Source organism: Pelodiscus sinensis, chromosome 2 (genome assembly GCF_052426305.1).
Source record: "Pelodiscus sinensis isolate ZL-2025 chromosome 2, ASM5242630v1, whole genome shotgun sequence".
Lineage (NCBI taxonomy): Eukaryota > Metazoa > Chordata > Testudines > Trionychidae > Pelodiscus > Pelodiscus sinensis.
Window position 1 is genome coordinate 254,737,396 of NC_143053.1, and position 19,083 is coordinate 254,756,478.

The following is a 19,083-nucleotide window of genomic DNA, read 5'->3' on the forward strand; positions in this document are numbered from 1 at the left end:
CCTGGATCACAAGGGATTCAGCCGTCTCTTCCACCCCACCACTCTGTGCTACAGCTGATCTGTTCCATTCACACCAGAGAGGGACACGGCCCAGGGAAACCAGCACCTGGCTCCACATCTGTTTGAACCCTGGGGAGACACTAGAGATGGGAGGGCTGCCCACAACACCCATCAATGTTCTCCCAGCCCCTCTCTCCCCTCCTGGGCCTCACGCCCCAGTGCAGCATGAGAGAGCAGTACTCCTTGGGGTGAAACAGAAACCCCAGGCCCTGAATACTTACACTCCGTAAGAAAGCCCATGGGAGAGTTAGCGTATGTCTGCAAACTTTCTAACACTGAGATGGGTCGGCTGAGAACAGGTCACCAAGGGAAGCCATGGAAACATCACCATTGGGGTCATTTGAAATGAGACTGGGCATTATGCCTATGCCGGGAGACAGATGAGGAGAGAGGAGATCTGTTTCATCACAAGAACGGGGGGGTTTACATCAGTCAGCCTGACACATTTCCACTTTAATTACGCCGTTTCACTCTCCCAGAACGATAGAGAGGCAGCTGGCTGGCTTCCATGGGGAAGGACTATTTTAATTGAATCCCAGGGCTGGCAGAGACCTCAGGACTCATCGAGTCCAGCCCCCTGCCCAAAGCAGGACCCACCCCAACTCAATCATCCCAGCCAGGGCTCTGTCCAGCCGGAACTTTTAATGTGACTGAAATTTCACCCTATTGTATGATTAACGACTGTGCTGGGGGGTGAACCACACTGTATTGTTTTACCTCTAAATCACCCACACACAATTCCTGGTGGCGTGTTTGTGGCACGGTACTAATCATCTCGACCGGGACTGGAGCTCAGACCCTTGCTGTACACGGTTAAAGAGATGCCATGTTCCGCCAGCTATATCTGGGGCCACAATCCCCAGATGGGGCATGTAAACCATGTTGGGGTTTCCCAGATTAAAGAGACAATGTACCATGTCAAATTACGTATTTAAAAAAACCCTGAAATCTTAAATTTGCTTATGAAATAAAAGTTACTCCACATTTATTATCAAAAGGAATATTTAAAAAGCAGTTAGAGTCCTACATCAGCAAAATATCCTGTACAGTATGAATATTTACCCTAAATTAGCTTTTTCGGTTCTGTTCAATGGTACTGCCTGTTATTTGCTTTAAATCACATTACCAGTCCCTACGCAGCGTTGCGCCACGGCTTCCATCCACACAGACTCCTGGCTCAAATGCCCAGGCGGGACGCAGCGCCCGCTGGCCCCTACTCCCCCGTGTGCGTCCTCAAGTGGTACTTCAGGGACTGTTTATAGCGGAAGCACTTGGTGCATTCCGTGCAGGGGTAGGGCCTCTCGCCGGTGTGCGCCCGCTGGTGCTCCAGCAGGTGGTGCTTCTGCGTGAAGTTCTTGCCGCACTCGGCGCAGTGGTAGGGCCGCTCGCCAGTGTGTATGCGCTGGTGTTCCAGCAGGTGGTGCTTGCGGATGAAGCCTTTGCCGCACTCGGTGCAGGCGTGCGGCCGCTCCCGCGTGTGGATGCGGTAGTGGTTGGTGAGCTTGGACTTCTCGCTGAACGTCTTCTCGCACTGGGTGCATTTGTAGGGCCGTTCCCCCGTGTGAGTCCTCTGGTGCCGGAGGAGATGGGAGGGGCGGCTAAAGTTCTTCCCACACTGAGGGCATATGAAGGACATCTCGCTCTTCCCAGTGTGGATCCTCTGGTGCATGATGAGGCTGATCTGCAGGCGGAAGCTCTTCCGGCACTCGCTGCACGTGTACGGCCGATCCCCCACGTGCGTGATCTGGTGTTTGCTGAGGCTTGACTTGTGGCTGAAGCTGCTCTCGCACTCAGAGCATTTGTAGGGTTTCCCTGCCGGAGGCGTTCTTGGCTCTGGCTTGAGGCTGTGCTTGTCTCGGAAGTTCTCCACCCGCCGGGGCGGGCCGACCCCCCTTCGCGTGTGGCTGCGCTGGTGCAGGAGAAACTGCTGCTTGATCCTGAAGCTTAAATCGCACTCATGGCATTCATAGGGCCCCTCTTTGAGGTGGTTCCGCTGGTGAATTATAAAGTTGATCTTCAGCATGAAGCTTTTCCCACACTCCGGGCAGAGGTAAGGTCTTTCCCTGGTGCGGTTTCTCTGGTGGACAATGACCGTCTTCATTTCACCGGAGTCTCTTTCGCAGGGAGCAGACTGCCCCGGCCTGGTTCCGACTGGGTTTCTCGGTTGCATTTTGGAACTGCAATGGGCCTCGCAGGTTGTCCCCGAGTCGTGATTCTGGAAAAGCGGCTGCTCTGCTCTACCGGAGAACATGGCATATGGCTCCAGGGTGTCCGGATCCTCCTCTTCCTCAGTTTTGATCACAATCCCGTCATCTGGGAGAATTCAAAAGAGAAGGAAGGCCTCGTTAATTTCATCTGCTTCGGAGAAAAGCCTCTTCTGATCAAAAATTCTCCAGAAGGGGCACCATGTTAGTTTGTAACTAAAAAACAATGAGTAGTCCAGTGGCACCTTAGAGACTAACAAAACTAGATAGGATCATGGGCTTTGCCCACGAAAGCTCATGATCCTATCTAGTTTTGTTAGTCTCTAAGGTGCCACTGGACTACCCTTATGAAAAAGATATTCTTATTAAACAATGGAAACAGCCTGAAAGGTTTTTAGGAAGGCATGACCTGGAGCCACGTCTGGCTAGGTGACTTTGAGAGGCCATCAACTGATTTTGCTTGGCTGTCTCAACGTGTGGGACACGAGCCAAGACAGCTCCACAAGGACACGGCCGATTCCACAGATTTTGAGCCGCTCAGCAATTCGTTGCCATTTTCTCACATGGTGTTTTGCGGGCGTCAGGCTTTACGCTGGCCCTGCTGCCCAGCGCTGGTGGGGCACACCGGGCCCACTGCCACCTGGCTAATCCAGCGTAGCAGGAAATTGGGCATCACTCTCGGGAACACTGCTCTCCAGGCTGGGAGCCTGGTGTTCGTTTGCCCTCGCTCTGCCACCGGTCAGTAACGTGCTGGCAGGGGTGGCCAGGAGTCCCTTTTAAAATTCTGCTTGCAAATGAATAGTGGGGGTGGGGCAATGTGTCTGTCTCGAGCACAGTTACTGCCCTCTTTGGAACAGGGATACTGCAGCCCCTGCCAGAGGGGACTTGGCCCGGGGCTTCCATGGCCAACGTGCTTCGGAAGCACTTTTATTTTCGCATTCCCAATGGGTTACGGCAGTGTTTCCCAATCAGGGTTCTGCGGGACCCTAGGGTTCTGCAGAGCATCATCAGTGGTTCCGCGAGAAATTGTGGAATAAATAAATAAAATATTTTTTTTCCTTACAATGTAAGCTGACATCTAACAGCTCTTTACAAATACATTTACATTTTCTTGACAATAATTTAGCGGTAATTGAATTGCGCTCCCCGCTGTCAACTTCTTCTGGCCCAGCAAATGTTTTCATAGGTAGGGGTTCCTCGGGATATGAACAATTATTTTAGGGGTTCCTCCATGGGAAAAGGTTGGGAATCACTGGGTTAGGGATTTAAAAAAACATCCCTTGGGGATGGCCCTGTGCAGATCTGCTTATCTGGGGTGGGTAACCTTTTTTTTTGGGGGGGGGGGGTCCACTGACCCACAGAAAAATCAATTGGGAGCCACACGCAAGTGAGAAGCAAAAAAACCAGACAAATCCTCACAGACTGAGAAGCAGGAAGACGCTCCTCACATTCCCCTCTCACACCAGAGCCTAGGGGGCCCAGGCAAGTCGATTGTGTGCTCCAGCCCTGCGGTGGGGCAGCAGGAGGGCTGGATCACCAGCGCAGGTTCCCCAATCCTGGGGGTGGAACCCTGAGCCTTGGGGGCCGCATCCAGCTCCCGGGCTTAAGGTTCCCCACCCTGTCTTATAAAGTCAATGGGCTTTTGATCAGGCTCAAATGAACACGGAGCTAGATTAACTCTACCCTCAGGGTGTTTTTCAGGGACAAACTATAACCCTCTCCAGCAAAGGGCAGTGGACATTAAGCCTGGCTCCTCAGCAATGAGAATGGGACTAAGGGCTAGGTGAGAAAACAGAGGAATGCTCATTTAACACAGATAAACCATTGGCTGCCAGCTCCTGAGAGAACAAGAACATAAAAACAGCCAGACTGGGTCAGACCAAAGGTCCATCTCGCCCAGTGTCCTGTCTGCCCAGTGAACAGAAACAGGTAACCATCAAGTGATCCCTCTCCGGTCATCCACTTCCAGCCTTTGACAAACAGAGGCCAGGAACACCATCCCTACCCAGCCTGGCTAATAAATATTGATGGACCTAACCTCCATGAATTTATCTAGTTCGTTTTTGAACTCTGTTAAAAGTCCCGGTCTTCACAACATCCTCTGGCAAGGAGTTCCACAGGTTGCCTGTGCACTGCATGAAAAAAAAACTTCCTTTTGTTTTAAACCTGCTACCTATTCATTTCATTTGGTGACCACTAGCTCTACTGTTATGGGAGCAAGTAAATATTTTTTCCTTATTTGCTTTCCCCTCATGAGTCATGACTGTATAAACCTCTCTCCTATCTCCCCTTAGTCCCTTCTTTTCTAAACTGAAAAGTCCCAGTCTTATTAATTTCTCTTCATAAAGAGAAGTTCCAAGCCCCTAATCATTTTTGTTGCCCTTTTCTGAACCTTTTCCCTTGCCAACGTATCTTTTTTGAGATGAGGCGACCACATCTGTAGGCAGTATTCAAGATGAGGGCGTACCATGGTTTTACATAGAGGCAATAAGATGTTCTCTGTCTTATTCTCTATCCCTTTTTAAATGATTCCTAACATTGTTTGCGTTTTTGACTGCCGCTGCACACGGAGTGGATGTTTTCAGAGAACAAGAAAACGGTTCTTTTTAAAGGGGGGTTTACTGATCTCCACAAAAGCCGAAGAGACCCTGGCCACACAACATACCATGCAGCAGCACATACCGAGCTTCAAGGGGGATTTCTATCCCAGTTTTACTCCTGGGTGTGTATGCCACCCATTTTAGTTTGGCTATGACAATTTAATCCATTTCAGTTTTGTTTTAGGATTTTCCCTCCGCACTCCCCAATTGTAGGACAAGGCTGCGGTAGGCAGAATGGGCGAACGCTGATCACTAGGCCCACACAGCACTACGAGATGGCTGACTTCTCCTTTCTGGCCCCATGAGCAAGGCAGAAGCAGAATGGAAAATGTTGGCACTAAACAAAACTCCTAGTTAGCCATCATTCTGGGTCTCCCTGGAGAATGTGTCCTGGTGATGAGGTCCCCCTGGGTAAGTATGAGGCAGACTCTGCTCTCCACAGGCCTTGGTACTTGGTTAGCTCCCATTCATGCTCCAGGGCACAGAACACCGGGTGTGCGAACGGCCTGGTAGAATGCCCAGATGTCTGCTCTCTGGTAGTTTCCACCAATAACTTTCACACCCAATGGTGGTAGAAATGTAGCCGTGTTAGTCTGGTGCAGCTGAAACAAAAAACAGGACTGTGTAGCACTTTAAAGACTAACAAGATGGTTTATTAGGTGATGAGCTTTCGTGGGCCAGACCCACTTTCTCAGATCAAATAGTGGAAGAAAACTGTCACAACCATATATGCCAAAGGATACAATTAAAAAAATGCACACATATGAAAAGGACAAATCAAATTTCAGAACAGAAGGGGGATGGAGGAGGGGAACAGGGGGAGGTAAATGTCTGTGAGCTAATTATCACCTCTAATATCATTAGCTCACAGACATTTACCTCCCTCCTTCCCCTTTCTGTTCTGAAATTTGATGTGTCCTTTTCATGTGTGTTCATTTTTGTATTTGTATCCTTTGGTGTCTATGGTTGTGACAATTTTCTTCCTCTATTTGATCTGAGGAAGTGGGTCTGGCCCACGAAAGCTCATCACCTAATAAACCATCTAGTTAGGCTTTAAAGTGCTACATAGTCCTGTTTTTTGTTTCACACCCAAGGCCTTGCCTTCTAGGAACGAGCCCTTTGACAGGTTACTGGACTGAACTCCTCAGAGAGGGCTGCTTGCAACAGCGGAGCAGGGCATGGTGAACCCTTAGGAGTAGCATTCACTGGGGATATGCGTGCTTGTTTGTCTCTTCAGTGCTTTCATGCAGATTGAGCAGACTAGCTGGTGCTGGGGAGGCGGACACGGGTAGCTAAGGATTCCGTGGATTGCATCTCTCTGCAGCGTGAGCTCCCCGGTATTTTACAAGCTGTTGTGCTGTCAGAGTTCCCCTCATGGGCAATGCACTGGCAAGTGACTCACTCTCCGTTCTCGCGTGGCTACTAGGAAACACAGGGGCTGAAGACTGGAACCACACCAAGAACACGCCAGTGACCTGCCACAGCAGGGCTGGGGAAACTTGTTTGGGTTGGGGGCTGCTGACCCACAGAAAAAGCAGTCAGGGGCAGCACACAAGCGAGAAGCAAAAACCCTGACATGGCCCCCAACTGAGGAGAAGACACTTCCCACATTCCCCTCACACAGCAGAGCCTGGGGGGCACAGGCAAGTAGACTGTGTGCTCCCAGCTCTGTGGTAGGGCAATGGGAGGGCTGGAGTGTCAGCGTGGGCTCCCCAATGTTGGGGGGACCCCTGAGTCTCAGGGGCCGAATCCAGGTATGCCAGAGGCTGCATCCAGCTCCTGGGCCTTAGGTTCCCCACCCTGGCTTATAAAGTCAATGGATGTTTGATCAGGCCCAAAGGAACACGGAGCTAGATTATCTGCACCCTCGGGGTATTTTTCAGGGACAAAGGAGAGCCTGAGGTTTCCCACCCGTGCCACAGGCTGACGAATGAGGTGTTGCTTTGCAGTAGGACTGGTCTTCAGAGTCGTTTCTGACCTTCGCTGCACGTGTCTGGTGTCTACACGGGGAAGGTTTAGTGACAAAAGTGCTGTCAACGGGCAAAGGTTGTCAAAAGTGAAAACTGGTCAAACCAGTCCCTGCGCCCCCCTGCCTTGTCGACAGTTCATGGCCACATTGCTAGCTCCCCTGGCAGCAGAGCAAAGCATTGTGGGTAAGCATCCCACAGTGCAATGTGGTGGAAAGACAGAGCTGATCCCTGCGCTGATCTCTGGGAGCTGTCTGGGCTGAGGAATGTCAGAGCAGCAGAGCCGTCTCTCTCCAGCCCTCCCCCTGCAGCAGCAGCCTGCCTGCCGCTGGGTTCCTAGCAGGGCAGAACAGGAGCACTCCAATGATTTGCTCTTTGTTTGTTCCCCAAACAGAGCAGCTCACTCAGCTGTCAGATACTTTCCAGAGCTTTGAAGGGGGAGGGGTGCAGGCCTGCAGGGCAGCAGAGATCACAAAGCACTGAGCGGAGCCACTAGGGCAGGCATTGTGGGACGCTGGCAGAAGCCAGTTCGCTCGGCAAAATAAACAGCAAAGTTCACACTGGCTCTTTGTCCACAATAAAGGGAGGGGGAAAGACAAAAGTGTCTCACAGGGCTGGAAGTTTAGTGAAGCCCCTCCCAGCCAGCGCCTACCTCCAGCACCCTACCTGCTCCCACATCCCAACTCCCTCCCAAACCCTGCACCCCTCTCCAGGTCAGAATCATCTCCTGCATCCCAACCCCCTGCTCCAAGTCACCAACCAAACCCTCTGCACCCTCCTCCCAGACCCTGCACCACCCCATACGAACGGCCACACTGGCCAGAGTTCTGTCTGCCGACAGCGGCCAATACTAGGTGCCCCAGAGGGAGTGAACAGAACAGGGAATCATCACATGATCCATCCCGTCACCCATTCAGACTGACAGATTCCTCTTCTGCACCCTCACCCCCTCCCGGACCCTGCATCCCAACCCCCTGCTCCAGGTCACAACCCCCTCCTTCACCCGAACTCCCTCTCAGACCCCACACCCTCTCCTGCACTCCAGTCCCCTACCCCGAACTTCCTTTCTGCACCCAATCGCCGTCCCAGAACCCCCACCCCCTCCATAGAAAAGTGTGGCCCTTGATCCCTTACCAAAATCTTGGCGTGCCCCCCCCCCATCAATTACTGCCCATCCCTGTTGTATATGCATATAATCCTGCTTTTGCGTAGCTCCTCTAGCATACTACACGGCTTCTCCTTGACCTCAATTTTTCCCTCTTTCAGCATCTCACCTGTGCAGTTACCCTGCTGAACAATGACTCTTCTGATTTCACTGAAATCTGTTTTATATTCAGGAGACTCCTCCAGACAGGCCCCTGAGGGGTTTCTCGGCGGGGTTACTAGGCCATACGGACTGCCGTGGCTTGCCTCCTCATCCGGATTCTGGAAACTTCCTTCCGCTCGCTCCACCATTCTGTGCAGCTCCAGGTTTTCAGGGCAGTCCTCAGGATGAATCTCTTCTGTTTTGATCACAACCCTTATACCTGCTGCACTCAAGAGAGAACCGGGTTTTACTCTTTCTGCTGAGCTGGGATCAGTCACATCTGCAGACACCACAGGCTTAGGACTGATTTGTCCTGACCCCCAACCACTACAGCAAAACCTTTAGAAGAGCCTCAAGCACCGGTAACGCCAACATTCCCAGTGTGTGAGAGTAGGGCTCCATGTCGGTCATGGAGGCCGCACAGAGATGCCGTAATTTCCACAACCTCTGAGACTTGGAATCCCGGGGCTGGCCGAGCCCTCAGGAGTCACCGAGTCCAGCCCCCTGCCCAAAGCAGGACCAACCCAACTCAGTCATCGCAGGTCCAGCCGGGACTTAACTTCTGCAGGGGCAGGCCAGAGCAGCAGTCTGCAGGCCTGGGCAGTGTCCAGAGCAGCAACGGTCCACAGCCCTTAACAGCTCAGCTTCCTAACAGCCGCTCCTCCCCCAGATTTGCTCACCAGTATTTTTTAGTACAAGTCACAGACAGGTCCCAGGCTGTGAATTTGTGTTTCCTGCCCGTGACCTGCCCAGAACATTTACTAAATCGTAGCCTTATGTACGATCTTCCTAAATCCCCGCAGTCCCACATCCGGCAGGAAGTACAATCTCATCCCCCAAGATCAGCTCACCCCACCCTTCCACCGCCTCTGACGGCTTTCTGCACAGCTGCATCTCCAGCTCAGAATCACTGCCCCTTCCCCCCCACCTAATGGGACAGACTGCAGAGGCAGCGCCTGGCCCCCACTATACAGGGTGTTCACCCCCTCTTAGGTCCCTCATGGAAGGAGAGGTGCTAGGAACGAGGGGCTAATGGACCCAGCCCTGGGGGGGCTGCAGGTTGCCTTGGCCAACTGCCTACGTCAACCTGGACAAGTCACTTAATCTACCCCGGGCCTCACTATTCAATTTGGAACAGCATGCCTGGCCTGAAAGGGATACTTGGAAGATAAATCCATCAGGCTACATCTACACTACGAGATTTTCCAGCAGAAAATATGTTAATGACAGACTCATTAGCATGAGTTGCGATATCATTTGCATATTTTCTGCCAATCCATGTTTGCACAAGGGTTTTTTGTGCAAAAACAAGCAGCGTGGACATTTCCTTTTTGTGCAGATTGTTATGCCTCAAAAAAGGAGGTATACTAATCTTGCACAAAAACAAATCGGCAGAAAATATGCAAATGATATCGTGACTCATGCTAAAGTCCCTCATTAGCATATTTTTTTACGAAAAAAAAATCATAGTGTAGATGTAGCCTCAATGACCAGGAGGTGCTTTGATTAGGCCTTACTGGAGCAATGTGCCCAGTTCTGGGCACCACATTTCAGGGAAGACATGGCCAAATAGGAGAAGGTCCAGAGAAAAGCAACAAGAATGATGCAAGGTCTAGAGAACAGGACCTATGAGAGAAGGCTGAGAGAATTGGGTTTGTTAGGTCTGGGAAGAAGAGGACTGAGAAGGTAGGAGGGGACAGCTTTCCATAAGAACGGCCACACCAGGTCAGGTTATTCCTTTGAAGTAGGAATAAGATCCTCCGGAAAAGGGCGCTTTTTCCGGAGGATCGGGGCCAGTGTAGACGCTCTTTTCCGGCTTTTCTAAAAGCCGGAAAAAAGCGGCGGACATTTTTATTTAAATGCTGCGGGGGATATTTAAATCCCCCGCGGATTTCCCTATTACGACCTGTGAAATTAACATGCCCCTTTCGGAAAAGGGGCCAATGTAGATGAGCCCCCATGTTTTAAAGGGCCAGCAGTCTGATTCCATTTTGGTTTAAGGAGAACCCATCCTTCCTGCGTAGGCTCCCCCGTCCCAAAAGTTTCCCCAGGTCCTAATAAATCTAACCGCTCCTCCCTACAGCCTCGTCTCATCCACGCACTGAGAACTAGCAGCTGTGCCTGCCTACCTGGTGCTGCGTGTGGAACTGGGGAAGCACCTCAGAGAATGCTACCATGGAGGTCTTGGCCTCGAATTGCTTACCTAGCAGGCTACATGTGGCCCGCAGGACCTCTCTCCTGTTCTTTCCTATGTCATTGGTACCCACATGTAACATGATCACAGGCGCCTCCACAACACTATCCCGAAGATGCCTTGAGAGATCTGCAGCCAGCAAGTCACCATGAAGTTGTCCCGGCCACTGCAAACCCAGCTCTCTGCTTCTAATGATCCATCTCCCATAACTATTATCTGCCTCTTCCTAATGACTGGAGTCCCTCCCCCAGAGAGGTATCCTCAGCATGAAAGGATACATTATCATCTGGGGAGGGTCCCAACTCTGGGATCATTTCCATCTGCTCCAGTTGGATGTTCTCCTTCCCTGAGATTTTCATCCCCCTTAACAACCCAGAGGCTGAGACCCCCTTCTACTGTATCCCACAAAGTCTCAGCTCCTACTTCTGTTTCCCTTAGCTCCTCCCATTCACCACTCTGGCCTCCAAAGCCCATGCGCCGGCTCCGAGAGCCAGCAGCGCCTTGCATCTAATGCACACCTACGCCACCTGCCGATGTGTTGCATCAACTGCAATAAACTGGATGGCCGGTACTCTGTGACTGGACTCCAGTTTTGGGCTCTACCTCTAGAGAATGTTAAGGGTGTCCAGCACCCCCAAACTAAACTTCCTTGCAAAACTTCCCTGTGATGAAGACGACACCTTGCTGACTACAGCTATATTGTTTTCCCTGCTAAATCATTCCACCACTTCGAGTGTCTTATTCCCATGACTCTCTACCGCTAGAGGGTCACTATGTTTGCAGGATGATCTATATCATAGAACGACACAATCCTAGATCTGGAAGGGACTTTGAGAGGTCATCGAGTCCAGTCCCCTGCCCTCACGGCAGGACCAAGCATCGTCTAGATCAGCCCTGACAGGTGTCTGTCCAACCTGCTTTTAAATATCTCCAGTGATGGAAATTCCACAACCTCCCTGGGCAATTTACTGCAGTGTTTAACCACCCTGACAGTTAGGAAGCTTTTCCTAATGCCCAACCTAAACCTCCCTTGATGCAATTTTAAGCCCTTTGCTTATTGCTCTATCATCAGAGGCCAAGGAGAACAATTTTTCTTCCTCCTCCTTTTAACATCCTTTCAGATACTTGAAAGCCACTATCATGTCCCCTCTCCGTCTTCTCTTTCCCAAACTAAACAAACCCAATTCCTTCAGCCTTCCCTTGTAGCTCATGTTTTCTAGACTTTTCATTATTTTTGTTGCTCTTCTCTGGACCATCTCCAATTTCTCCACAACTTTCCTGAAATACTGTGCCCAGAACTGGACATGATACTCCAACTGAGGCCTAATCAGTGCAGAGTAGAGTGGAAGAATGACTTCTTGTGTCTTGCTCACAACATTCCTGTTAATCTAGATGCAGAGAAATTTCCTGTTGAAACCTTTCTTCCTTGAATCGAAGACTGACTAACCCCAACTGCACTTTCCCTCTCTTCTTATTGCCTCTGTTCTTCCCTCACTGCAGCAACCCAGCAAGGAACATTGCAGCCCTTTTCTCTCTCCTCCATCTCTGGTAGAACTGCATTTAGCTCACCTCAGAATTGGTGCCCCCCAGGAGTGCAATGCTCCGTATCATTATCCTACTTCTCAGATGCAACAATGAATATATTTATCCTTTGTCATGTTACTCTGCTACTCACCTGCAGTGGGGTCATGAAGAATTTCTCTTTCTTCATCTGAGTCCTGATGCCCTCTGACCCGCGGCTCTACTCCTTGCTCGACATGTGACAAAACACCAGGTTTGGAAATTGCCGAGTCTAGTCAGAGAGAGAGAGAGAGAGAGAGAGAGAGAGAGAGAGGGGTGACTGTGCCATAAAGTGCATAAGCGTTAACATAATCCCCCCTCACTCCTGCCCAGGGGACAGAGCGGATGCCGTGGATGGCTACAAGAATGGTTTCATGCAGACAGTGCACAAGGGAAATGCATCTCATGAGAGTTTGGTTGGGTTCCCTAGATGAAAATCAAGCATTTTCAGACATGCTGGAATTTGAGGCCTCTCGTGCACAAAGATAAGAATGAAAGGGGCACCCTCAGCTTCAAAATAAACGCAAAATAAATCACACAGAGAAATTTTCCTTCCTGGATGAAATCTTGGCCCCACTCAAGTCAACGGTAAAACTCCCCTTGACTTCAACAGGGCTAGGATTTCACCCCCTGTTGCTACAACACCCAAGTCAAATGTAACGACTGGACTACGCACAGCGCTTGCTCTATTTTTTCCAGTTTGCTTAGCATGCAGACGACAGCACTGCATGTCCAGGGAGTTTAACGGTTTCTCCTACTCATGAGTGTGTCTACACTGGAGCTGGCGGGGCCATTTCCAGCTCAAGAAGACATAGCCACATTAGTGGACCCCCCCACTAGTCCCACCAGATGCCCAGAGACTCTGGCCCTGGTGGCTGCTGGCCAGCCCCTTGTTCCCTGCAGCCATGATATCTGGGGGCCCCTGTTTTATTCCTTTTCTCTAGTCACTAGGATTAACCAATAAGCCCAGGTTTATGGGTGAATCGTGTGAACGACTTCACGCTAACATCCCTAAAAGTCACAAATATTAACAGGACACAGGAGCCAACGTAAGACCGGAAATAACATGTAACTGACTGTCTGAAATCGCTCAGCAGTGTCCCTTTAGGACACTGGTTCTTTATCGTCATGATGGGGAAAGCATCGGTGTGCTGTACCCGAACCGTTCCTCACTCTTTTCCCTAAGAGTCACTTCTCCCCCACCCTGGATTCCAGAAACAATGACCAACCCCAACCCTCAGCAAAGCAGATTTTTTGGGGGAAGGGGAGGATTTCAGCGGAGTTCAGCATTGGCCCCACTCCCATGGGGTAAAACTCCCACAGACTTATATGGGAGCAGCACTAGGGCACAGCTGAGCCCTTCTGAAAGCCAGCTTTAATTATTAATACATGTCCTACCCAGCAGGTCTACAGCAGTTTTATAGTCAAAGCGCCATTTTCGAGTGAACGCCGCGTTCCTTACAGGAACCAGATTAGGAGTTTTAGTGACTTACATCCTCTGTTTATCCAGCAAATATGTGCAACATAAGCAGCCACTGCAGGCTTTTCCCATGCTGCGCTGTCACTCTGCCTCCACCCCGACATGAGCGTCGCCCCCCGTGTTGATAAGCAAGGCTAAGATTGGGTCATGGATGTTTTTAGTGACCATCACAGCCAGGTCACAGGCAATGAAGAAAAATGTACCAAAGTCCCTAATCTGCTGGGAGCTTTTACTCAAAATATCAGTGACAAAATGGGGAGTTCAGCTGCGGGGTCCTCACACGGGCCTAGTCTGCTCCCATCCCACTGCCCCAGCCTGCCTATCACTCCAAGGGCCCTGTCCCATCCCACCACTGCCCCCGGGAACTCCCCCCGCTCTACCACTCCCTCCCCATCACCAAAGGTTAATACAACAAGGAGTCCTGCAGCACCGTAGAAACTAACAGATTTATTTAGGTATCTGCTTTTGTGAGTAAAAACCACCTTGCCAGATGCACTGGAGTGAAAGTCACAGAGATGACTGGAGTCATGGATTCTGTGACTTCTTTTGTGACCTCCATGAAAAAAAAATATAGTCTTATTTATAAGGGATGAACATACACGTGGCCAATCACTACCCAAAGCTAGAAAGTAATGGAAGGCGGAGTGCAAACACCCTTGTGTATTTTTAAGTCTTTTAAAAGGGAGCTGACTGTCAGTCATAAAAACAGTATGGACAGTATGTTCTGATCCACCCAAAAGAATGAGAAAATACCCCACGTTGAAGCCAGCCTGTGAAATCTCAGAAGTTTGTTTAGAACACACAGGGGAAAACTAATCTTTACCTAAGGAGATCAAAGATTCATAATTGCCCTTCATCACATTCTTGTACAATTCCTTCTGCCATTCATCTAGTTTCTCCCATTCCTTCTCATTGAAATAGACAGAGACGTCATCAAATGTCACCGGCACCTGGAATCACAAATGATACACACTCAGAACCTTTTGCAACATTTATATCTTGGCATCCTTAACTTCAGTGAAAGGAGAATCAAATCTCTCTCCCTCCCACTCAGCTGTCACAGCTAATTCGGTGAGACGAAGCCGCAGCATACAAATCCATTCACATGTGAACCTGGAAACAATTTGTAGATTCCTAGTTCTACAACATAATGGATCTCAGTTGAAACCCTTGGTCTGAGCATGCCTGCTTCAAATCCAGATCAGCATTTCCCCAAGCCCCACATATATAATTCTGGTCTCACTTACATCAAGCTCTGATCAAAGCCACTGAAATTATTCAAGTTACAATGTATGTGAAATTATTAAGCGAGACCAGAATCAGGCCTCGGGACTGATCCTCATTTCTGTAAAGAAGCTGATCTCAAACCCATATTCGATTGCTCCAGAACTCTGGGGAAATTCTGTTCCAGGCTGGAGGTTCACAGTTTGGGACTGGCACTAGTTATAATATAAATCTGATTCAGAAATGTTTACAATGTGGCCAGGTTTCCCACAGTCCCATAAAGTTTGTTTACAGCCACCCGTCCTGACTCTCAGTGCTGCTCTTTAGCTCCAATTTACCCCTAAACGTTTCCCCCCCCAGCACCAGCTGAGATATCATTACCTTGGGAACTTCGCCATTAGTGCCTGGAGGAAGTCTCAGGATCCAGAAGTTCCTGTTCTTCAGCAGGTTCTCCATGTTCTCCAGGCGCCGCTGCAGCAGCCCGTACTCCTGGATCAGCGTCCCCAGCGCAGCACATTTACTCTCCAGCTGGTTCCCAAGCTCCACTGCTGTTTTCTCACAGTCTATTAATTTCTTCTCCGCCATTCCTGTTCTCCCCTCCAGATCCAGCAACCGCGTGGCGTGAGAATCCACCTTCCTCTCCACAGCTTCGATTGCTGCCACACCAGCCAGAGAAAGCTCAGCCGTCTGAGTTTCTCGTTCTGAAGTTCGTTCAGGGACAGAGAGAGACGGTACAGGAGACGGGCACTGCGTCACTGCATCCAGGTCTGGACCCTGTTTGCAAAGACACACATTGTGGTTACACGGTCAGCTAACGAGAAGTAGGGCAAGTCGCTGCTCCTCTTAGCTCTGTCTGGTTTGGAATCAAGTCTGATTAAGCCAGTCCCAAAGGTTGCAAACAGCAATCAATGCACATGTCCAGCTGCTGCCCATACCTACGTGACCCACCCACCTCAGTTAAAGGGAGAGTTAATTTTCAATTTTTACATTGATTAGAAAAGGGGAAATTAACATCCCTCTCTGATATGTGCGCAGTCCCTTTTCCCTGTGCATGCCAGACTCTTAAGTAGTCTTTAGATTGTTGAGGGTCACAATATGGATTTGATACTATTGAGAAGCTCGTCTTGATAACCATCCTGCAGCTATAGTCTCACTGGAATACTCAAAACAAGGGACGTGTCTTGTCAGTTCTCAGGAGGGACGGCTGCGAGGGAGACTTTGGCTGCTGCTGGAAATGGTTTTGGAGATTTGGTTCTGTGCTGATATCTAAGCAAAGAATCAGCAGAGATTCTCAAGGCACTGTGCTCCTGAAGAGTCATCTTGCATAGTACGTCTACATTGCATTATCCCTGCAGCACTATGATGCATGCCCCTCCAGCACAGGTAAAAACAGCAGTGTAGACTGAGGCACTGCTCATACCAGAATCTTAGGGTATATATCCTACATGGCTCTCTACATGTCCTCCCGTCTATGTGGCCTTCTGTTTCCCTGATGCTGGGGCATTTCTCCATGGCAAAGAAAGGCCCTGACAGAGAGAAAAGCCTTCTACAGATCTCTGCAATGAGGAAAGGCTCTGGCAGCAGGGAAATGCCAGAGCCTCTCCCCGACACTGTGGAAAAACTCTAGCATCAGAGAACAGCTCTGGCAGGGAAAAGGCAGCAGGAAAGGTTCCAGCAACTCCTCACTTCAGCAGCTTTTCCCAGCTGCTTCCCTGTGCAATAGCCTGTCACTGCGGGGTGTAGCTCCGTCCTGCACAGTGGTTACAGCCCACCTTTCACTGCCGCAGGCGGCTACACACACCCTGCAAATTGTGGCCAGTGACGTGGAGGGGGGTCATACCTTCAGGTGAGTGAGAAAGGAGGCAAGAGCCTAATTTAACATTCTGTGAGGGCATTCCGGGAAAATACCAGCGACTTTCCACGTATGTGGATGTCACCCACAGAATCAGCGTAATACAGTCATGGCTGATATCCACTCCTTGACTTTGTATGTTTTCCAAACACTGGTAAAGGAGGCACATTCTATGTAGGGATCTCCGTAGATATGGATACCATTATATCAGGGGTGTAGAATCACCATGCGGCCCCTGGCTTGCTTGGATCCTGCCCCCAGCATCAGGGAGCCCATGCGGATGCTTCAGCCCCTCCTCCTGCGGAGCTGGAGCATACAAAATCTACTAAAATCTAGTAAGCTACCTCCCCTAGACTCTTGGTGTGGGAGGGGGAAGCAGGGAGGGTCTTTCTCCTTCTCAGTTGGGGGCCACGTCCATGAGGGTTTGGGTTTTGTTGTTGTTTCTCACTTGGTTGCGGCCAGGGCCTGATTTTTCCGTGGGTCAAAAAGGTTCCCCACCTCTGCAGTCTATGGAGAGCTTTCAAGGGCTGCGTCGTCCGTGTGTGCGTCTTTGTGTCTGTGCTGTGAGTGTGTGTCTGTGCCTGTGTGTGTCTGTGTGCCTTTCTGTGTGTGTGAGTGTGTGTCTGTGCCTGTGTGTGTCTGTGTGCCTTTCTGTGTGTGTGAGTGTGTGTCTGTGCCTGTGTGTGTCTGTGTGCCTTTCTGTGTGTGTGAGTGTGTGTCTGTGCCTGTGTGTGTCTGTGTGCCTTTGTGTGTGTGCGTCCACCTATACAAAGAATAACAAGAGCCACGTAATTAAAGGAGAGAAACAAAGCGTCCGTGCGACACCACGGGCCCGAAGGTCTGTCGGGGCGAGAGCGCCCCACCACAGACGCAGGCCGGGGGACTTTCGCCTCCAGCCACGGGCCCGTTAGGGTCTCACCCCGCAGCCCAGGGGCCAGGCGAAGGCCCAGTGCGGGCCGGGCCGCGTCGGGAGGCCCCCCCCGCCCCCGGTCCCTCTCGGGGGGCCCCCCCGGCGCGGGGCCGGGACGCGCGTTCCCCCCGGCGGCCTTACCTGGGCAGCGGCCCGCTCGGCCATGGCCCTTTGTTCCCGGGCGGCCGCGGGCGGATGCGGAGCGCGCCCCTCAGCGCGGCCCAGGGGCGGGCATGGGCGGCCCCGGGCGGGCCGGGCCGGGCCGGGCGAGGCGGCGGGGCCCGGGCAGGGCGCGCGGGGCGAAGCGGGCGAAGGGGGCCCGGCCCGGCCCGGCCTGGCTGGGCGCCTCCTGGCCACGGGCCGGCCCCGCTGCCGGGCGAGCGGAGCAGGGCGAGCGCAGCCGGGAGCCGCGGCCTCGCTGGCAGCCAGGGCCCGGGAGCTGCGGCGGGGGCTGTCGGGGAGCGGGGCCCGCAGCGGCCCCTGCCGGCCGGTGGGACGCGCGGCGCTGGCCGGGCTGGGGATCGCGGCACTACACGGCCCCCCCCCCCCGTCGGCCCCGCCCCGCTCCTGCGCCCCCCCCGCGTCCCGCCCCCCGTCACTGCGCCCCCCCCCCCCGTCGGGCCCCGCTCCTGCGCGTCACTGCGCCCCCCCCCCCCGTCGGGCCCCGCTCCTGCGCCGCGTCACTGCGCCCCCCCCCGTCGGGCCCCGCTCCTCCGCCGCGTCACTGCGCCCCCCCCCGTCGGGCCCCGCTCCTGTGCCGCGTCACTGCGCCCCCCCCCGTCGGGCTCCGCTCCTGCGCGTCACTGCGCCCCCCCCCCGTCGGGCCCGCTCCTCCGCCCCCCGCGTCACTGCGCCCCCCCCCCCCCCCCCGTCGGGCCCCGCTCCTCCGCCCCCCCGCGTCACTGCCCCCCCCGTCACCCCCCCCCGTCGGGCCCCGCTCCTCCGCCGCGTCACTGCGCCCCCCCCCCCCCCCGTCGGGCTCCGCTCCTGCGCCGCGTCACTGCGCCCCCCCCCCGTCGGGCTCCGCTCCTGCGCCGCGTCACTGCGCCCCCCCCCGTCGGGCTCCGCTCCTGCGCCGCGTCACTGCGCCCCCCCCCGTCGGGCTCCGCTCCTGAGTCCCCTCCCTTCCCCGTGTCCACTGCGCCTCCGCCCCGTCGGGCTCCGCTCCGCTCCTACGCCCCCCTCTGTCTCCCGCGTCACTGCGGCCGGGCTGGGGATCACGGCACGGCCCCCACCTATCTCCCTCGTGACACTGCGGGCGGGCTGGGCTGGGCTCCTGCCGGGGCTATAAAACCCCATTTCATTAGTTCACCAGTTAAAGAAGGACATGGGGGGCGCACACTCCACCCCCCCCCCCCCCGTCTCTCCTCCCCAGCAGGCACGGGATATCCCAGCCCAGCTGGAGCAGCTGCTGTCCTTGTTGGTCCCCGCAGGGACTGGAGCAGCTCCCTGCCTGCAGTGGGTGAGGAGCTAATCCAGCCCTTTCCTGTTAACCAGATCTGGTAACTATCCCCTGTTAAAGGTGATGCTTACTGGTTAACCCAGTTAATCTTTCACATCCCTAGTTCCTTGATAGTCCCGGTTCCTGGAGCCAGGGGAGTGCAGGCAGACCTCAGCCTCATTCAAAAGAGGTGAGGGGCTCTGTGATGGAGGGGAGGGGCACTGCCAGTTTCTAAAATCCCACTGCTACCACCACCATGTCAGAGAACAGCTTTGACATGGTGGC

General features: G+C 52.7%; 1 protein-coding gene across 1 annotated transcript; it reads right to left on the reverse strand.

The window, feature by feature from the left end:
* Positions 1–1,015: 1,015 nt before the first annotated feature.
* ZNF777 (zinc finger protein 777) lies at positions 1,016–17,923 on the reverse strand. The gene is made up of 6 exons (XM_075919767.2): positions 17,499–17,923; positions 14,977–15,369; positions 14,195–14,321; positions 12,007–12,123; positions 8,106–8,360; positions 1,016–2,373 (listed from the first exon to the last, which is right to left on the reverse strand). The coding sequence occupies exons 1-6, from the start codon at positions 17,520–17,522 to the stop codon at positions 1,274–1,276; spliced, it is 2,016 nt and encodes a 671-aa protein (XP_075775882.2). The 5' UTR covers positions 17,523–17,923; the 3' UTR covers positions 1,016–1,273.
* Between the last annotated feature and the right edge of the window lie 1,160 nt (positions 17,924–19,083).

Excerpts from the sequence above, each read along its gene's own strand:
- ZNF777 (XM_075919767.2), bottom strand. The coding sequence starts at position 17,522 with ATGGCCGAGCGGGCCGCTGCCCAG. Across the intron at positions 15,370-17,498 it reads CCGAGCGGGCCGCTGCCCAG|GGTCCAGACCTGGATGCAGT; the intron begins GTAAGGCCGCCG and ends CTTTGCAAACAG. Across the intron at positions 2,374-8,105 it reads TCAGCAGGGTAACTGCACAG|ATGACGGGATTGTGATCAAA; the intron begins GTGAGATGCTGA and ends GAATTCTCCCAG.